Source organism: Sinocyclocheilus grahami, unplaced genomic scaffold (assembly GCF_001515645.1).
Source record: "Sinocyclocheilus grahami isolate Dianchi unplaced genomic scaffold, SAMN03320097.WGS_v1.1 scaffold804.1, whole genome shotgun sequence".
In the NCBI taxonomy this organism is placed as follows: domain Eukaryota; kingdom Metazoa; phylum Chordata; class Actinopteri; order Cypriniformes; family Cyprinidae; genus Sinocyclocheilus; species Sinocyclocheilus grahami.
Window position 1 is genome coordinate 76,046 of NW_015505983.1, and position 13,092 is coordinate 89,137.

At 36.1% G+C, this 13,092-nt stretch overlaps 1 protein-coding gene across 1 annotated transcript in view; it reads right to left on the reverse strand.

Moving 5' to 3' along the window:
• Positions 1-1,196: 1,196 nt before the first annotated feature.
• Positions 1,197-13,092, reverse strand: part of LOC107562051 (trafficking kinesin-binding protein 1-like) — a 15,218-nt gene continuing 3,322 nt past the window's right edge. Inside the window, exons 4-14 of the mRNA XM_016246611.1 lie at positions 12,348-12,439; positions 12,141-12,249; positions 11,968-12,046; positions 11,743-11,873; positions 11,573-11,647; positions 11,266-11,477; positions 10,134-10,349; positions 9,721-10,040; positions 7,761-7,816; positions 7,595-7,728; positions 1,197-2,714 (exon numbers count right to left, since the gene is read on the reverse strand). Of these exons, the coding sequence (XP_016102097.1) occupies positions 2,318-2,714; positions 7,595-7,728; positions 7,761-7,816; positions 9,721-10,040; positions 10,134-10,349; positions 11,266-11,477; positions 11,573-11,647; positions 11,743-11,873; positions 11,968-12,046; positions 12,141-12,249; positions 12,348-12,439 (1,821 nt within the window). The 3' untranslated portion in view covers positions 1,197-2,317. The remainder of the gene's footprint in view (positions 2,715-7,594; positions 7,729-7,760; positions 7,817-9,720; positions 10,041-10,133; positions 10,350-11,265; positions 11,478-11,572; positions 11,648-11,742; positions 11,874-11,967; positions 12,047-12,140; positions 12,250-12,347; positions 12,440-13,092) is intronic.

Sequence of the window (13,092 nt, forward strand, 5' to 3'; positions counted from 1 at the left end):
AAATTAGCCAATCAGCATCGAGTGTTCACTTTAAGTGCTGAGGAGTAATGAGAAAAGAAACCTCGCAAGGGAGGCTAGCCTCCATTCTGATTTCAACCAATCATCACGGAGACGTAAATGACGTGATATTAGTTTGAACGTCTGTCGCTGCGCTGATAATGTACCAAGTACTTATGATGAATTGTGATTATTGAATATTTGATCAGATTTACCAAGCTGTCATTCAAACAGTATATATAAAAATTTAGGGGAAACAGCCTAAGCTGGATATAGGCTAACGTTACAGCATTCGGCTGGTTTTTTCAACAGGGCAGTAGCCTACTAGCCTTAAAAATGCTGTTTTATTGTAGGCTACATGGAGTGGGTCGCCTCTTGGGGAAAGCGATGTTGAAATTGCCAACAGAATACTACTAAGTTTCTCAGTAACCATCCCGTTATTGCACACAATTTTTGCAAAAAATTAATCAATAATGGCTGACTGCAAATAACACTTTTACAATAGCATTTGTAACCAAACTTGCTTTGTGTGAAACCACTGTCAGTGTACAACTGTAACAAGATTCACACTGCGTTTTCAGCGTTAATAAAACTATCTTTCCATCCGTAGCTGTATCTATTCTAGCCTCAACTAATTTTTATCCACCTTATTTTGCCCGTGGGCACCATTTGTAAATTTTATGTGTGAGGCTTCTGGTGTCATTCGCTTCCAGCTTTTTTTAGCTGTACAAAAATGCACGTTTTGCTGCTTGATATTGCAAACACCATACTATTTTTTTTATGCATTGTCTTAATTATGAACACAACAGTTTTTACGACACTTGACTTTGTTATTCTTCTCGTTTTTTACAAACCGGAAGTCTTGCACATTTACAAAAAAACGGCTTACTAGCACGTAGAAAAATAAGGTGGATACTCTTAACTTAGCTGTTAAAGCTGTCAGCGTAAATAGAAACAGTTCACACATAAACAAATAAAAACATATAGGTCAAAAATACACTGAAATCTTTATTGCTATACACAATATCAGTGCCTGAAACAGTTACTTGTGAACTCATGGGCTTTTATGTGAGGCTAAGTGTCTAAACATTGTTCTAATGTAAAAATACAATGATTACTCCGCTATTAGCCTCTCATATTTGTGTAAATTAACAATACTTTACATAAATGTTTACTTTTACTGACTTAAATCTGTTTTAAAACAACACTTTACATATTCTACAAAAATGGCGACCATGCATTGTGTTTTACACAGAGTGGCATTTCAGGTAGACATTTTTATTTAAATATATTACTTTTTAAATAACCATTTTGTCTGAGACTTTAGATCAGTAAATACTACACCTTATCATGCCCCTTTGAAAATCTCAAATGCATACAAGGCTTTCTCCATATACAGATTACCATATTTCTGTTCACTTGGTTGACAAACACAAGTGGACACAATGGAAGATGTTGATGGAGAAGAAAACAAAGCTGTGTTCAATGAATAATCCTGTGATACAAATTCACCCCTAGACGACTCTGTGTTAGAATTACCCGATTGTGTATTCACAATTTACGGCTCTAGAGCACTTAACTTTATTACTGCATCCCTGATTCTTGCAAAACACAATCATATGCATTACAAACATTAAGGTGAAAACGTGTTAAAGTTGCATGACATACGTGTGTGCATGGTGTACCATCACATGAGGTGTTCTTGCATTAAAGCACAGTGAAAATAAAGCACAAGATCACTTCTATTCACTCAACAAGACTATAATGTTCCCTAAATCGACCACCAACAGTCATCATGAATACAGCTTCTCATTTTTACAGCGTTTAGACTGCAGGTACAGTACGTAACCTCACATAATGTACCCTGCATTCCTCAAGAAAAGGGATTTGAATGCCCTGAAAAGTGCTATTATGAAGCAAAACGCACTACTGACACCGATGCTTGGTTGGCAGCAAGCAAAAATTGAGGCCACGTAGTGCATTTTTCTGTAGTGCTGCTACAATTTCATAACAATAAAACTGTGATTTCAAGACTGATAGTGACAGACAAAGTCTCAACAAAAGAGGACATGTTAAAAAGTCAACATATGTACAGCTATTCCCTTCTGAAGAGTTTAAAACACCCTGCAATAACAATGATATAAACACAGGTGTGTTTGACTTCAGAATTTTTTGAGGTGCAGTCCATACTTAAAATTCCCAAAGCCAATAAGAAGTCACTACAGAAATAAAAACTTGATATGGCTTTCGGAATGGCCCATTACAAATTGGAAAAGTTTAGCTGCATGCTACAATGAGGGTGATGCACAAAATGGCACCTTTAATGGTGAACGTCTTTTTGTGTTTCATGGGGGGCTGGTTTTTCTTTTCGACCAAAATCCACAAAGCCTCTGGCAACCACTTTGTACAGGCCCAGGCTTCTGAGTTTTTCCACAAGATTGACGCTGAAAATGTTTCCCTGCCATGCTTTTTCTCTTTTTTCTTGTTCACTTCCATCAGAACCCCGCTGTGTTTCCTCAGAATATGCGGTGGCTCTGTGAATGAGAGGGGAGTTGGGATGAATTGCAGCCGAGATGCCGTGCTCTGATACAAGTTGTAGCAGACCTAGGGAGGAGGTCTGGTGGAGGTGTGATGTGGACCCAGAGATGAACTGGAGGCCTGATGATGTCCTCACGTGCTCACAGCTCCCACAAGCGGATGCACTGCGGGGCCGAAGGCTGAGGAGAGAACAAGGAAGATGCGTGTCAGATGGTACTCAGCCAAACCATGCCAGAAATAAACAGACCAGAACACAAGTGTTAGTGAAAGCTTTTTCGGTTAGAAACACACAGCATATAGTGTATGATCATGCTGATGAATAAAATAATGTAATGATGAGACTTCCACAAGCTGGTTAGCAGCATATAAAGAAAGGCTTCAATGTAACATGCACAGTCTAGTGTTAGTGAGTCATTCTCAAAATATGACATTTCAGTCAAGATTTCAAATATTCATGAAACCCTGCATAAGAAGGGCTTTTTCATTCTATAACGTTTTAATGATAATATAAAATTGTTTACGTTTACATTTTACAATACAGGTATACTTTACATACAGTATATGTTATATATACTATTTAATGTCTCTAGTGTTGTCAATAAACGAGTATTATGAATATATATACAGTATATAGATAGACTGGTATTCCAATCCATGTTTCAATCATATCAAATAAAATAGTCCAGATTTGTAATGTGAAGATATTAATGAGTACTTAACACCAACTTTTATGAGAATTCAACTCAATTCAACTCAATTCATTAAATTCCCACAATAAAACATAACTTTAGCAGAAAAGCGTTATTTTAAAACAGATGTGTAATGTATGAGACATGCAGCTTTCTCACCTAAACCTAAATCTGTACAGGAGAGAAGACAGAATTAGTCATATAATGTCCTGATGCTGTTATGCTACGATGTTTTGTTGGTTCATGAATGAAACCTAAGGTTAGAGAGAAAGAAAGTTAGTGGATAGAGTTAGCAATTTGACGGATCATCCTAGTAAAGGGTTCAAAGAGACCATGCCTGACATGTCTTACTTTATGGAGGATGATATTATAACTGTACAAAGAGCCAGTTCCAGCGCTTCCTGTTACAGATGGAAGGAGGGAAAATGAGCAAGTAAATACTAAATATTAAGATAAAGGTTAGTTGTGAACAGATAAAGACATTTCTGATATTCCTAATTTAATCCAAGTGCCTAATTTAAATAGTTTTTAAATGGAAAAATTAGGGCTGTCGATTGTCGAAAAATTCCCTTGTATTGGTTTTTGTCTTACATTTATATCCTATGATAGTTTAGCAATGTCACATGAACAAGAGTGCTGCTTGTTTTCCAAATATCTGCACAACTGCAAATGTGATATTGATTTTATACAACAGTTCAATGAACAAAAGTTAATATTTTGTTACATTTTAGACAAGTATTACCTGGTTTTGCACAATTTTGCCAACGAAAATAGTTCCATTAAGCCACAGCAGAATTGTCGTGCGATTCTGAGCAACACGCAGCAGTGTTTTGTTATTGAACGAATTAACGTTTTTGAATGAATGACTCACTCATTAAGACCAGTGTTGCCAACTTCTTTCAATGGAAAGTAGCTAAAGCCAGCTTGAAAAGGTCACTAGATGACGTCATACGCTAATTAGCATATTCACAATGTCATTGGGTCGTATTGCTTTTTTATTATTATTTAGCCTCTCTGGGCTCATACTGAGCCAAATTCTCAATAAAACTGTTTTCATTTATATATTTATACTATTTTCTGTTGTCAGACAATGGGATAATTATAAAATACTGACTCAAACGCAGCCAGTTAAGACTCTCCTTTCCAATATGTTAATCTGCACTAAAATCCTGATTTATAATTGAGGCGTCTTCTGATGAAATCAAATACACAGGTATATTTGCATGTAAAATTAGAGTTAGAAGCAAGAGAATATCTATTTTAACTGAAAGTGCTGCTCCTCTCAGCCGCTCACTGAACAGACCAGACGCAGATAGAGGTGTGTGCGCGCTCGGACAGTTTGTGCGGCAGTACCGACGAGTCTCAGAAACGAAATAAAGTTTGTCCAAGAAGTCGCTAGATTTGTCGCTAGGCACTTTTTTGGAAAAAAGTCGCTAAAAAAGTCGCTAAGACAGTGACTTGCTGCCACCTACTGGTGTTTTTAGTTAATAAATGTGCCATATGTAGAATTTTAAACCTACAAGTAAGTGTATTTTATAGTAGCTGTAACTGTAAGTGACTATCCTAATGGGCTAATCAAAATATAATGCAATTAATCTGTGCTTTTGTTTTTATTTATTTTCATTTTTAGTTTACCGAGTTTAACTTCTGCTTTAAACCGCATTATTTCTGTTTTTAGATTGTAATGTTACAATGTTAGAATGTAATGTGATTTTAGCCCATTTTTCCACATAATACATAGCATAGCCTTGTCAAGTCACCTTAGTTTATATAGTGCTTTTAACAATACAGATTGTCAAAGCAGCTTTACAGTATTAAATAGGAAAATAGTGAGTCAATAATGCAGAAGGACAATAGTAAACACTCAATTTTCAGTTAAAGGCAGTTCATCATTGAATTCAGTGATGTCATCATCCAGCTCAGTTCAGTTTAAATAGTTCCTAGTAAAGGGTTCAAAGAGACCATGCCTGACATGTCTTACTTTATGGAGGATGATATTATAACTGTACAAAGAGCCAGTTCCAGCGCTTCCTGTTACAGATGGAAGGAGGGAAAATGAGCAAGTAAATACTAAATATTAAGATAAAGGTTAGTTGTGAACAGATAAAGACATTTCTGATATTCCTAATTTAATCCAAGTGCCTAATTTAAATAGTTTTTAAATGGAAAAATTAGGGCTGTCGATTGTCGAAAAATTCCCCTGTATTGGTTTTTGTCTTACATTTATATCCTATGATAGTTTAGCAATGTCACATGAACAAAAGTGCTGCTTGTTTTCCAAATATCTGCACAACTGCAAATGTGATATTGATTTTATACAACAGTTCAATAAACAAAAGTTAATATTTTGTTACATTTTAGACAAGTATTACCTGGTTTTGCACAATTTTGCCAACGAAAATAGTTCCATTAAGCCACAGCAGAATTGTCGTGCGATTCTGAGCAACACGCAGCAGTGTTTTGTTATTGAACGAATTAACGTTTTTGAATGAATGACTCACTCATTAAGACCAGTGTTGCCAACTTCTTTCAATGGAAAGTAGCTAAAGCCAGCTTGAAAAGGTCACTAGATGACGTCATACGCTAATTAGCATATTCACAATGTCATTGGGTCGTATTGCTTTTTTATTATTATTTAGCCTCTCTGGGCTCATACTGAGCCAAATTCTCAATAAAACTGTTTTCATTTATATATTTATACTATTTTCTGTTGTCAGACAATGGGATAATTATAAAATACTGACTCAAACGCAGCCAGTTAAGACTCTCCTTTCCAATATGTTAATCTGCACTAAAATCCTGATTTATAATTGAGGCGTCTTCTGATGAAATCAAATACACAGGTATATTTGCATGTAAAATTAGAGTTAGAAGCAAGAGAATATCTATTTTAACTGAAAGTGCTGCTCCTCTCAGCCGCTCACTGAACAGACCAGACGCAGATAGAGGTGTGTGCGCGCTCGGACAGTTTGTGCGGCAGTACCGACGAGTCTCAGAAACTAAATAAAGTTTGTCCAAGAAGTCGCTAGATTTGTCGCTAGGCACTTTTTTGGAAAAAAGTCGCTAAAAAAGTCGCTAAGACAGTGACTTGCTGCCACCTACTGGTGTTTTTAGTTAATAAATGTGCCATATGTAGAATTTTAAACCTACAAGTAAGTGTATTTTATAGTAGCTGTAACTGTAAGTGACTATCCTAATGGGCTAATCAAAATATAATGCAATTAATCTGTGCTTTTGTTTTTATTTATTTTCATTTTTAGTTTACCGAGTTTAACTTCTGCTTTAAACCGCATTATTTCTGTTTTTAGATTGTAATGTTACAATGTTAGAATGTAATGTGATTTTAGCCCATTTTTCCACATAATACATAGCATAGCCTTGTCAAGTCACCTTAGTTTATATAGTGCTTTTAACAATACAGATTGTCAAAGCAGCTTTACAGTATTAAATAGGAAAATAGTGAGTCAATAATGCAGAAGGACAATAGTAAACACTCAATTTTCAGTTAAAGGCAGTTCATCATTGAATTCAGTGATGTCATCATCCAGCTCAGTTCAGTTTAAATAGTGTCTGTGCAATCAAGTCGACGATATCGCTGGAAAATACATAGTTACATTAACTATATTTGTTTTCATAGCTTTTAATATAAACATTGTTTCACTGGACAACATTCGGCAGGATGTGATTTTATAAAAATAAATATATGCATTTTTAATCCAAATAGAAAAATGTAGAACATACCAAGATATATACTGTTGGTCACAATTTGGCCAAAAAATACAGAGATATGATTTTTTTGGCCTTATCGCCTAGCCCTAGTAAGAATTGTCTTGTTTTATGCATGTGCCCGATAAAAGAAAAAAAACTAGATTATTCTGATGGATGATTGACAGTCTTATAATAAGCACTGTGTGGGCACCAGCGTGATCATGTCTTACCTGGTGGAGAAGGAGGAGAGGAGGACGGAGGGATGGAGGATCTGACAGCTAGTGGTCGGAGATGTGGGTGAGGGAAGTCGACGATATCGCTGGAAAATACATAGTTACATTAACTATATTTGTTTTCATAGCTTTTAATATAAACATTGTTTCACTGGACAACATTCGGCAGGATGTAATTTTATAAAAATAAATATATGCATTTTTAATCCAAATAGAAAAATGTAGAACATACCAAGATATATACTGTTGGTCACAATTTGGCCAAAAAATACAGAGATATGATTTTTTTGGCCTTATCGCCTAGCCCTAGTAAGAATTGTCTTGTTTTATGCATGTGCCCGATAAAAGAAAAAAAACTAGATTATTCTGATGGATGATTGACAGTCTTATAATAAGCACTGTGTGGGCACCAGCGTGATCATGTCTTACCTGGTGGAGAAGGAGGAGAGGAGGACGGAGGGATGGAGGATCTGACAGCTAGTGGTCGGAGATGTGGGTGAGGTCTGAGGGATGTTAAGTCCGGATGAAGGGACTGCATTCATGTGAGGAAACACAAACACATGCTAAAATTCAGCTATGCATGACAGGTACCTACAGCACTACACTGAAGGCAGGGTGGATTAAAACCATGATAGTACCTAGGAAGCAGAGCTGGGTAGTAACATGTAACAGATTACATTACATGTAATCTGGATTACATAATCAGATTCCAAAAATCAAGTACTCGTAATTAGAGTATATTACTTTTTCAAATCCTCATAATCAGATTAAAGTTACTTTTTATGGATAGCATTAATTTTATGGGCTTACATCAAGCCCAGTTTGAGAAACCCTGGTTTAATGTAATGTTTAATACATTTTATGAGGATGACATAAAAAAAATGGAATGTATTTTCTTTCTCTTTGCTTTTTTATATCAATATGGTACATTTAATAGTAAGTTTAAAACAAGCCAGATAAAAAAAGGAATCTAAATCACATTACCTAAAATGAGTAACTAACTACATTTTGCTAACTACATTTTCATCATGTAATCTGTAATCAGTAACTGACTACAGTTTGGAAGTAATCTACAACAGTATGTTAAAGAATATATATGTGTGTGTGTATATAGTGAAAGTGACGTGACGTGTGGCCAAGTATGGTGACCCATACTCGGAATTAGTGCTCTGCATTTAACCCATCCAAAGTGCACACACACACACACACACACACACTGTGAACACACACCCGGAGCAGTGGGCAGCCATTTTTGCTGCGGCGCCCGGGGAGCAGTTGGGGGTTCGGTGCCTTGCTCAAGGGCACCTCAGTCGTGGTATTGAAGGTGGGAGAGAGCGCTGTACATTCCCTCCCTCCACCTACAATCCCTGCCGGTACGAGACTCGAACCCGCAACCTTTGGGTTACGAGTCCGACTCTTTAATAATTAGGCCATGACTTCCCCATATATATATATATATATATCTTTTTTTCTTAACTATTCTTATTAATATTTTTAGATGAAAATGTACATTTTATTAGAATGATTTTAGAAAAATTATTTAATAATATAAGTGTTAAATATGATACATCAGGCTTTTGATGAACATTTATTTGTTCATCTCTCATCTCATAATTGTATTGAATTGAATGATGTTTCACCCCCACAATAAAAACGACAGAGCTTTGTATCATAAATATCATAAAACTAAGAATATAAATATCAGACATATTATTGTATTGTATTATTGTATTGTATATTATTGATATTATTATATCATGACAACTGATATTTATATGGATTTTGTATACGCAGTGCTATATTGTTATAAAGATCTCATGTATTTAAAATACAAGCTATCAGAATTTAATTTCACTTTTTGACTGCACCAAATTGCATATTTTTGTTCAGTTTGGGCCAATGAATAAAACTGAGATGTTTTTCCTCCTCGAGTCTGAGCTCCTATATATCTTACTATATGAGTCATAAAAGCCTGATGTATCAAATATGATACTTAACAAAAACACATACTCAAACCTTCTTTTTTGATTTTTCTAAAGGTTCAATAAACTGTTCCATCTTTAAAATAGTTTTTTCTGACCATTATTTCATATATCTGGTTTTACAGGGAAAATATTAAAAAAAAACACCAAAAATTCAGAAACATGATAGGAAAATACGTGATAACATGATAGGAAGAAACATAAACCAGGAAATGATATAATAGAGAGGATCCTTGCATGACTTTGCAAACGTAAATTAAATATCCCTTATTTAATCTTTATATGACATGGCAATTTAGGTTGTATAATTGTGCAACTCTCCTAAAATGTAATTTTAATTTTATTATTTATTCATTATTTTATTTTTACATTTGTATTTTGTGGTTTGAACTAGTGGTCAACCGATATATTTTATTTTTTTTTTTGACAGCCGATGCCGTTATTTATAAAATGGCAAATATCGGCCGATATATCGGTCAACCACTAATTTGAACAGCCCTAATTTTAGAGTTGATCTAAACGTCCCTCTTTCATGACTTGTATTAAGTTATACGTGTGTGTGTATCTACTGACCCTCCAGCGGCTTGACTATCTGCAGCCGTTCAGGCAGATACGAGCGGGAGGAGCCCGTGCCTGAGGAATGCGTGGAGGTGCCGGAGTAGTTGGTTCCTGTGGATGCGACGCTGCCGTTGGGCGTCAGGAAGCCGCTGGAGCCGCCGCCACTGCCGTTGCTTCCACTCTGCAGGGCACGCAGTTTCCTTTCTCTCTCCACCTCGAAGAACGGCCGCTCGGACGTGTGCCTCTCCTGACGCTCTGAGAGAGACTGGAGCGCTTCCTCCAAATCCTGCCCACCTGGCGTACCTGGCTGGCCCAAACGCTTCGACTCCAGTAACCTATGCAGGAAATATGTTATTATTCATTGTTAATCGATTCATTCTTAATAGTCAGTCATTATTGTGAGAAGTTGAAAATAAACAAACACTGACCCATGATCCTGTGTGTGCGTGGGAGGGGAGTGCTTATCCGACATGTTGACACTAATATTGTCTGATTCGTAATAACTGGTCCGTGGTGTACTGATTCGACTAGAGCGTAATGATGTAGGGCTCGAACCCGGAACCTGTGGAGAGTGAATCTGGGAACGTAGCCGAGCCGCCTGATTGGCCACTTTCACGGTCTCAAACACCCGCAACGGATGATTCCTGCACAGAGAGTTCAAGACAAACATGTCATGTTGCATTTACATTTATACATTCACATTTATATACAAAGCATGTTAATTAGGCTTTGAATAGACTGCAAAAAAAAAAAGGAAATCACTATTTTTGTTATGTTTCCCAGTAAAATATCTAAACGTTAAAACAAAATATGTATAAGCTACTTGAAATTCAAAATTATGTATAATAATAATTTATTTAAGAATGGATGATTTTTCTATAAAATACTATAATATAAAGAAATTCTAAATATATTTCTGTCCAAAAGTTTTTCTGATGTTTTTGATAGAAGTTTCTTATGCTCACCAAGGCTGCATTTATTTGATAAAACATACAGTAAAACAATAATATTGTAAAATATCATTACAAATTAAAATACCTTTTCTATTTTAGTATATTTTTAAATGTACTTTTTATTTTTGTGATGGCAAAGCCGCATCCCTACAGAAATCATCCTTGTATGCTGATTTGCTGCTCAAGAAATTTCTTATTATTATCAATATTCAAAACTGTGGTGCTGTTTAATTTTTTTATTAGAAATTGTGATTTTTTTTTTAATAATTATCATTATAATGATAAATATAATTATCATTATAAATTTCACTATAATTATCTTTACTGTTATTTTTGATCAACTTAATGTGTCCTTGCCGAATAAAATGTTTCATTTCTTTAAAGACAAAAAAAACTAACTGATCTCAAACTTTTGAACAGTTCTATTATAGAACTTCTATATATCCTTTTGAAAATCTTACACACTTAATATATTTAAAATGTGTTGTAAAGATCTTTTTTACAGATCTTTCGATCTCAGTTTTACAGATCTTTAGATATTTTTGAATGTAAAACAAAACAAAAACTTTTTTTTTGCAGTATATGAACAGCTGTTAAATGTACTAACTTGTATTCAGTGGGTGCTGGGCTGTCTAGGCCTTTCCGGAAGGTTCCTTCAATCTCAGCAGCGAGTGAATCCATTGGGAGGACTGCTACCAGGGTGCTGTAACGCTGCACAGTGCTGTTGGGCAGACTCTTATTGCGCAGGTTCTTAATGTCCTCTCTGGCCTCATGGAGCATGTCTTCACATTCTGAGTACCTCTCCTGCAGTTCCTTCAGCTGCCACCAGAGGGAGAACATCATCAATTGGCCCTCCAAGCACAAAGCCATTTACTGAAAGGGAGGCACACTGTGTGATATTGTGAGGATTGTACCTCTGTTTTAAGCTGTGACTGGGATTCCCGGGAAGCATTCAGATGTTGCCTTAACTCCTCATTCTCAGCAGTGAACTGAATTTGGAAGCAAATTTGATGTATTTGTTTATAAAGGTATTCTCTAAACGCTGTGAAACAAGAGTAAGCATGTGTGCGTTTGTGTGTCTAACCCCTTTGCAGCGCTGCTCCAGGTCGACAATCTGTCCCAGGAGGGCACTAATCTCCTCTTGTTGTCTTAGCGAGTCTTCCACCTTCCGGCCTAATTCTTCTGACAGAGATACAACCTGTTTATTTACTGTAGCTGGTGAGAGAAAAAAGCAGAGGATACTTTAGTCTGCTATCACGAAAACTTATTTGAGATACTTAAAGAAGGGCATCATGGGTGATTTACTCACAGAGTTCGTCCACACACACCATCATAAGCCGTTGCTCTTGTTCCTCATAATTGTTCGTCTCAAATGTTAACTCGTTAGCCTAAAAAAAGAGTGATGGGTGTGAAAACATGAAACTAGCTGTAGCACAGCATTTAGATTTTTTTTTGTGAATGCATGCATGCATTTAAACACACCTCTGTGCGCAGTTTGAAGTTCTCGTCTTCTAAACCCTTGAGTTTCTGTTGCAGGAAGTCGTAATTGACGTAGTTGCTGAGAGATGAGGACGAATCACTCTGTATAAGTCTGAAGGAGGATGAAACACTTATCAGTACAGCAGAATTAAGTAGTTGATCACTGTGTGTGCGTGCGTGTGTGTGTGTGTGTGTGTGTGTGTAACTCACAGCGTTTCTGAGGCATGCTCTATATCTTCAGTGCTGGCATAGAAATGCAGGAGATCATCTCTCATGGAGAGCTCATGACGCAGCTGGGCAATCTGTAAGAACAGACCCAGAGTCAGCGTTAGCATCCATATAACACAAGACTCTGAGCGCATCAACATCTATTATAACATTAAGAAGGACACTGTTAGTAAACTCTATATACAGTAAATGCATAATATTTTTCAACATTTTCATTCAAATGCAAGACAGACAGACAGACAGACAGACAGATAGATAGATAGATAGATAGATAGATAGATAGATAGATAGATAGATAGATAGATAGATAGATAGATAGATAGATAGATAAAATGAAGGACAGACAGACACAAACAGACAGACAGACAGACAGACAGACAGGTAGATAGATAGGATAAAATTACAGACACAAACAGACAGACAGACAGACAGACAGACAGATAGATAGATAGATAGATAGATAGATAGATAGATAGATAGATAGATTGAATGAAGGACAGACAGACACAAACAGACAGACAGACAGACAGATAGATAGATAGATAGATAAAATGAAGGACAGACAGACAAAAACAGACAGACAGACAGGTAGATAGATAGACAGGTAGATAGATAGATAGATAGATAGATAGATAGATAGATAGATAGATAGATAGATAGATAGATAGATAGATAGATAGATAGATAGATAGAATGAAGGACAGACAGACAGACAGATAGATAGATA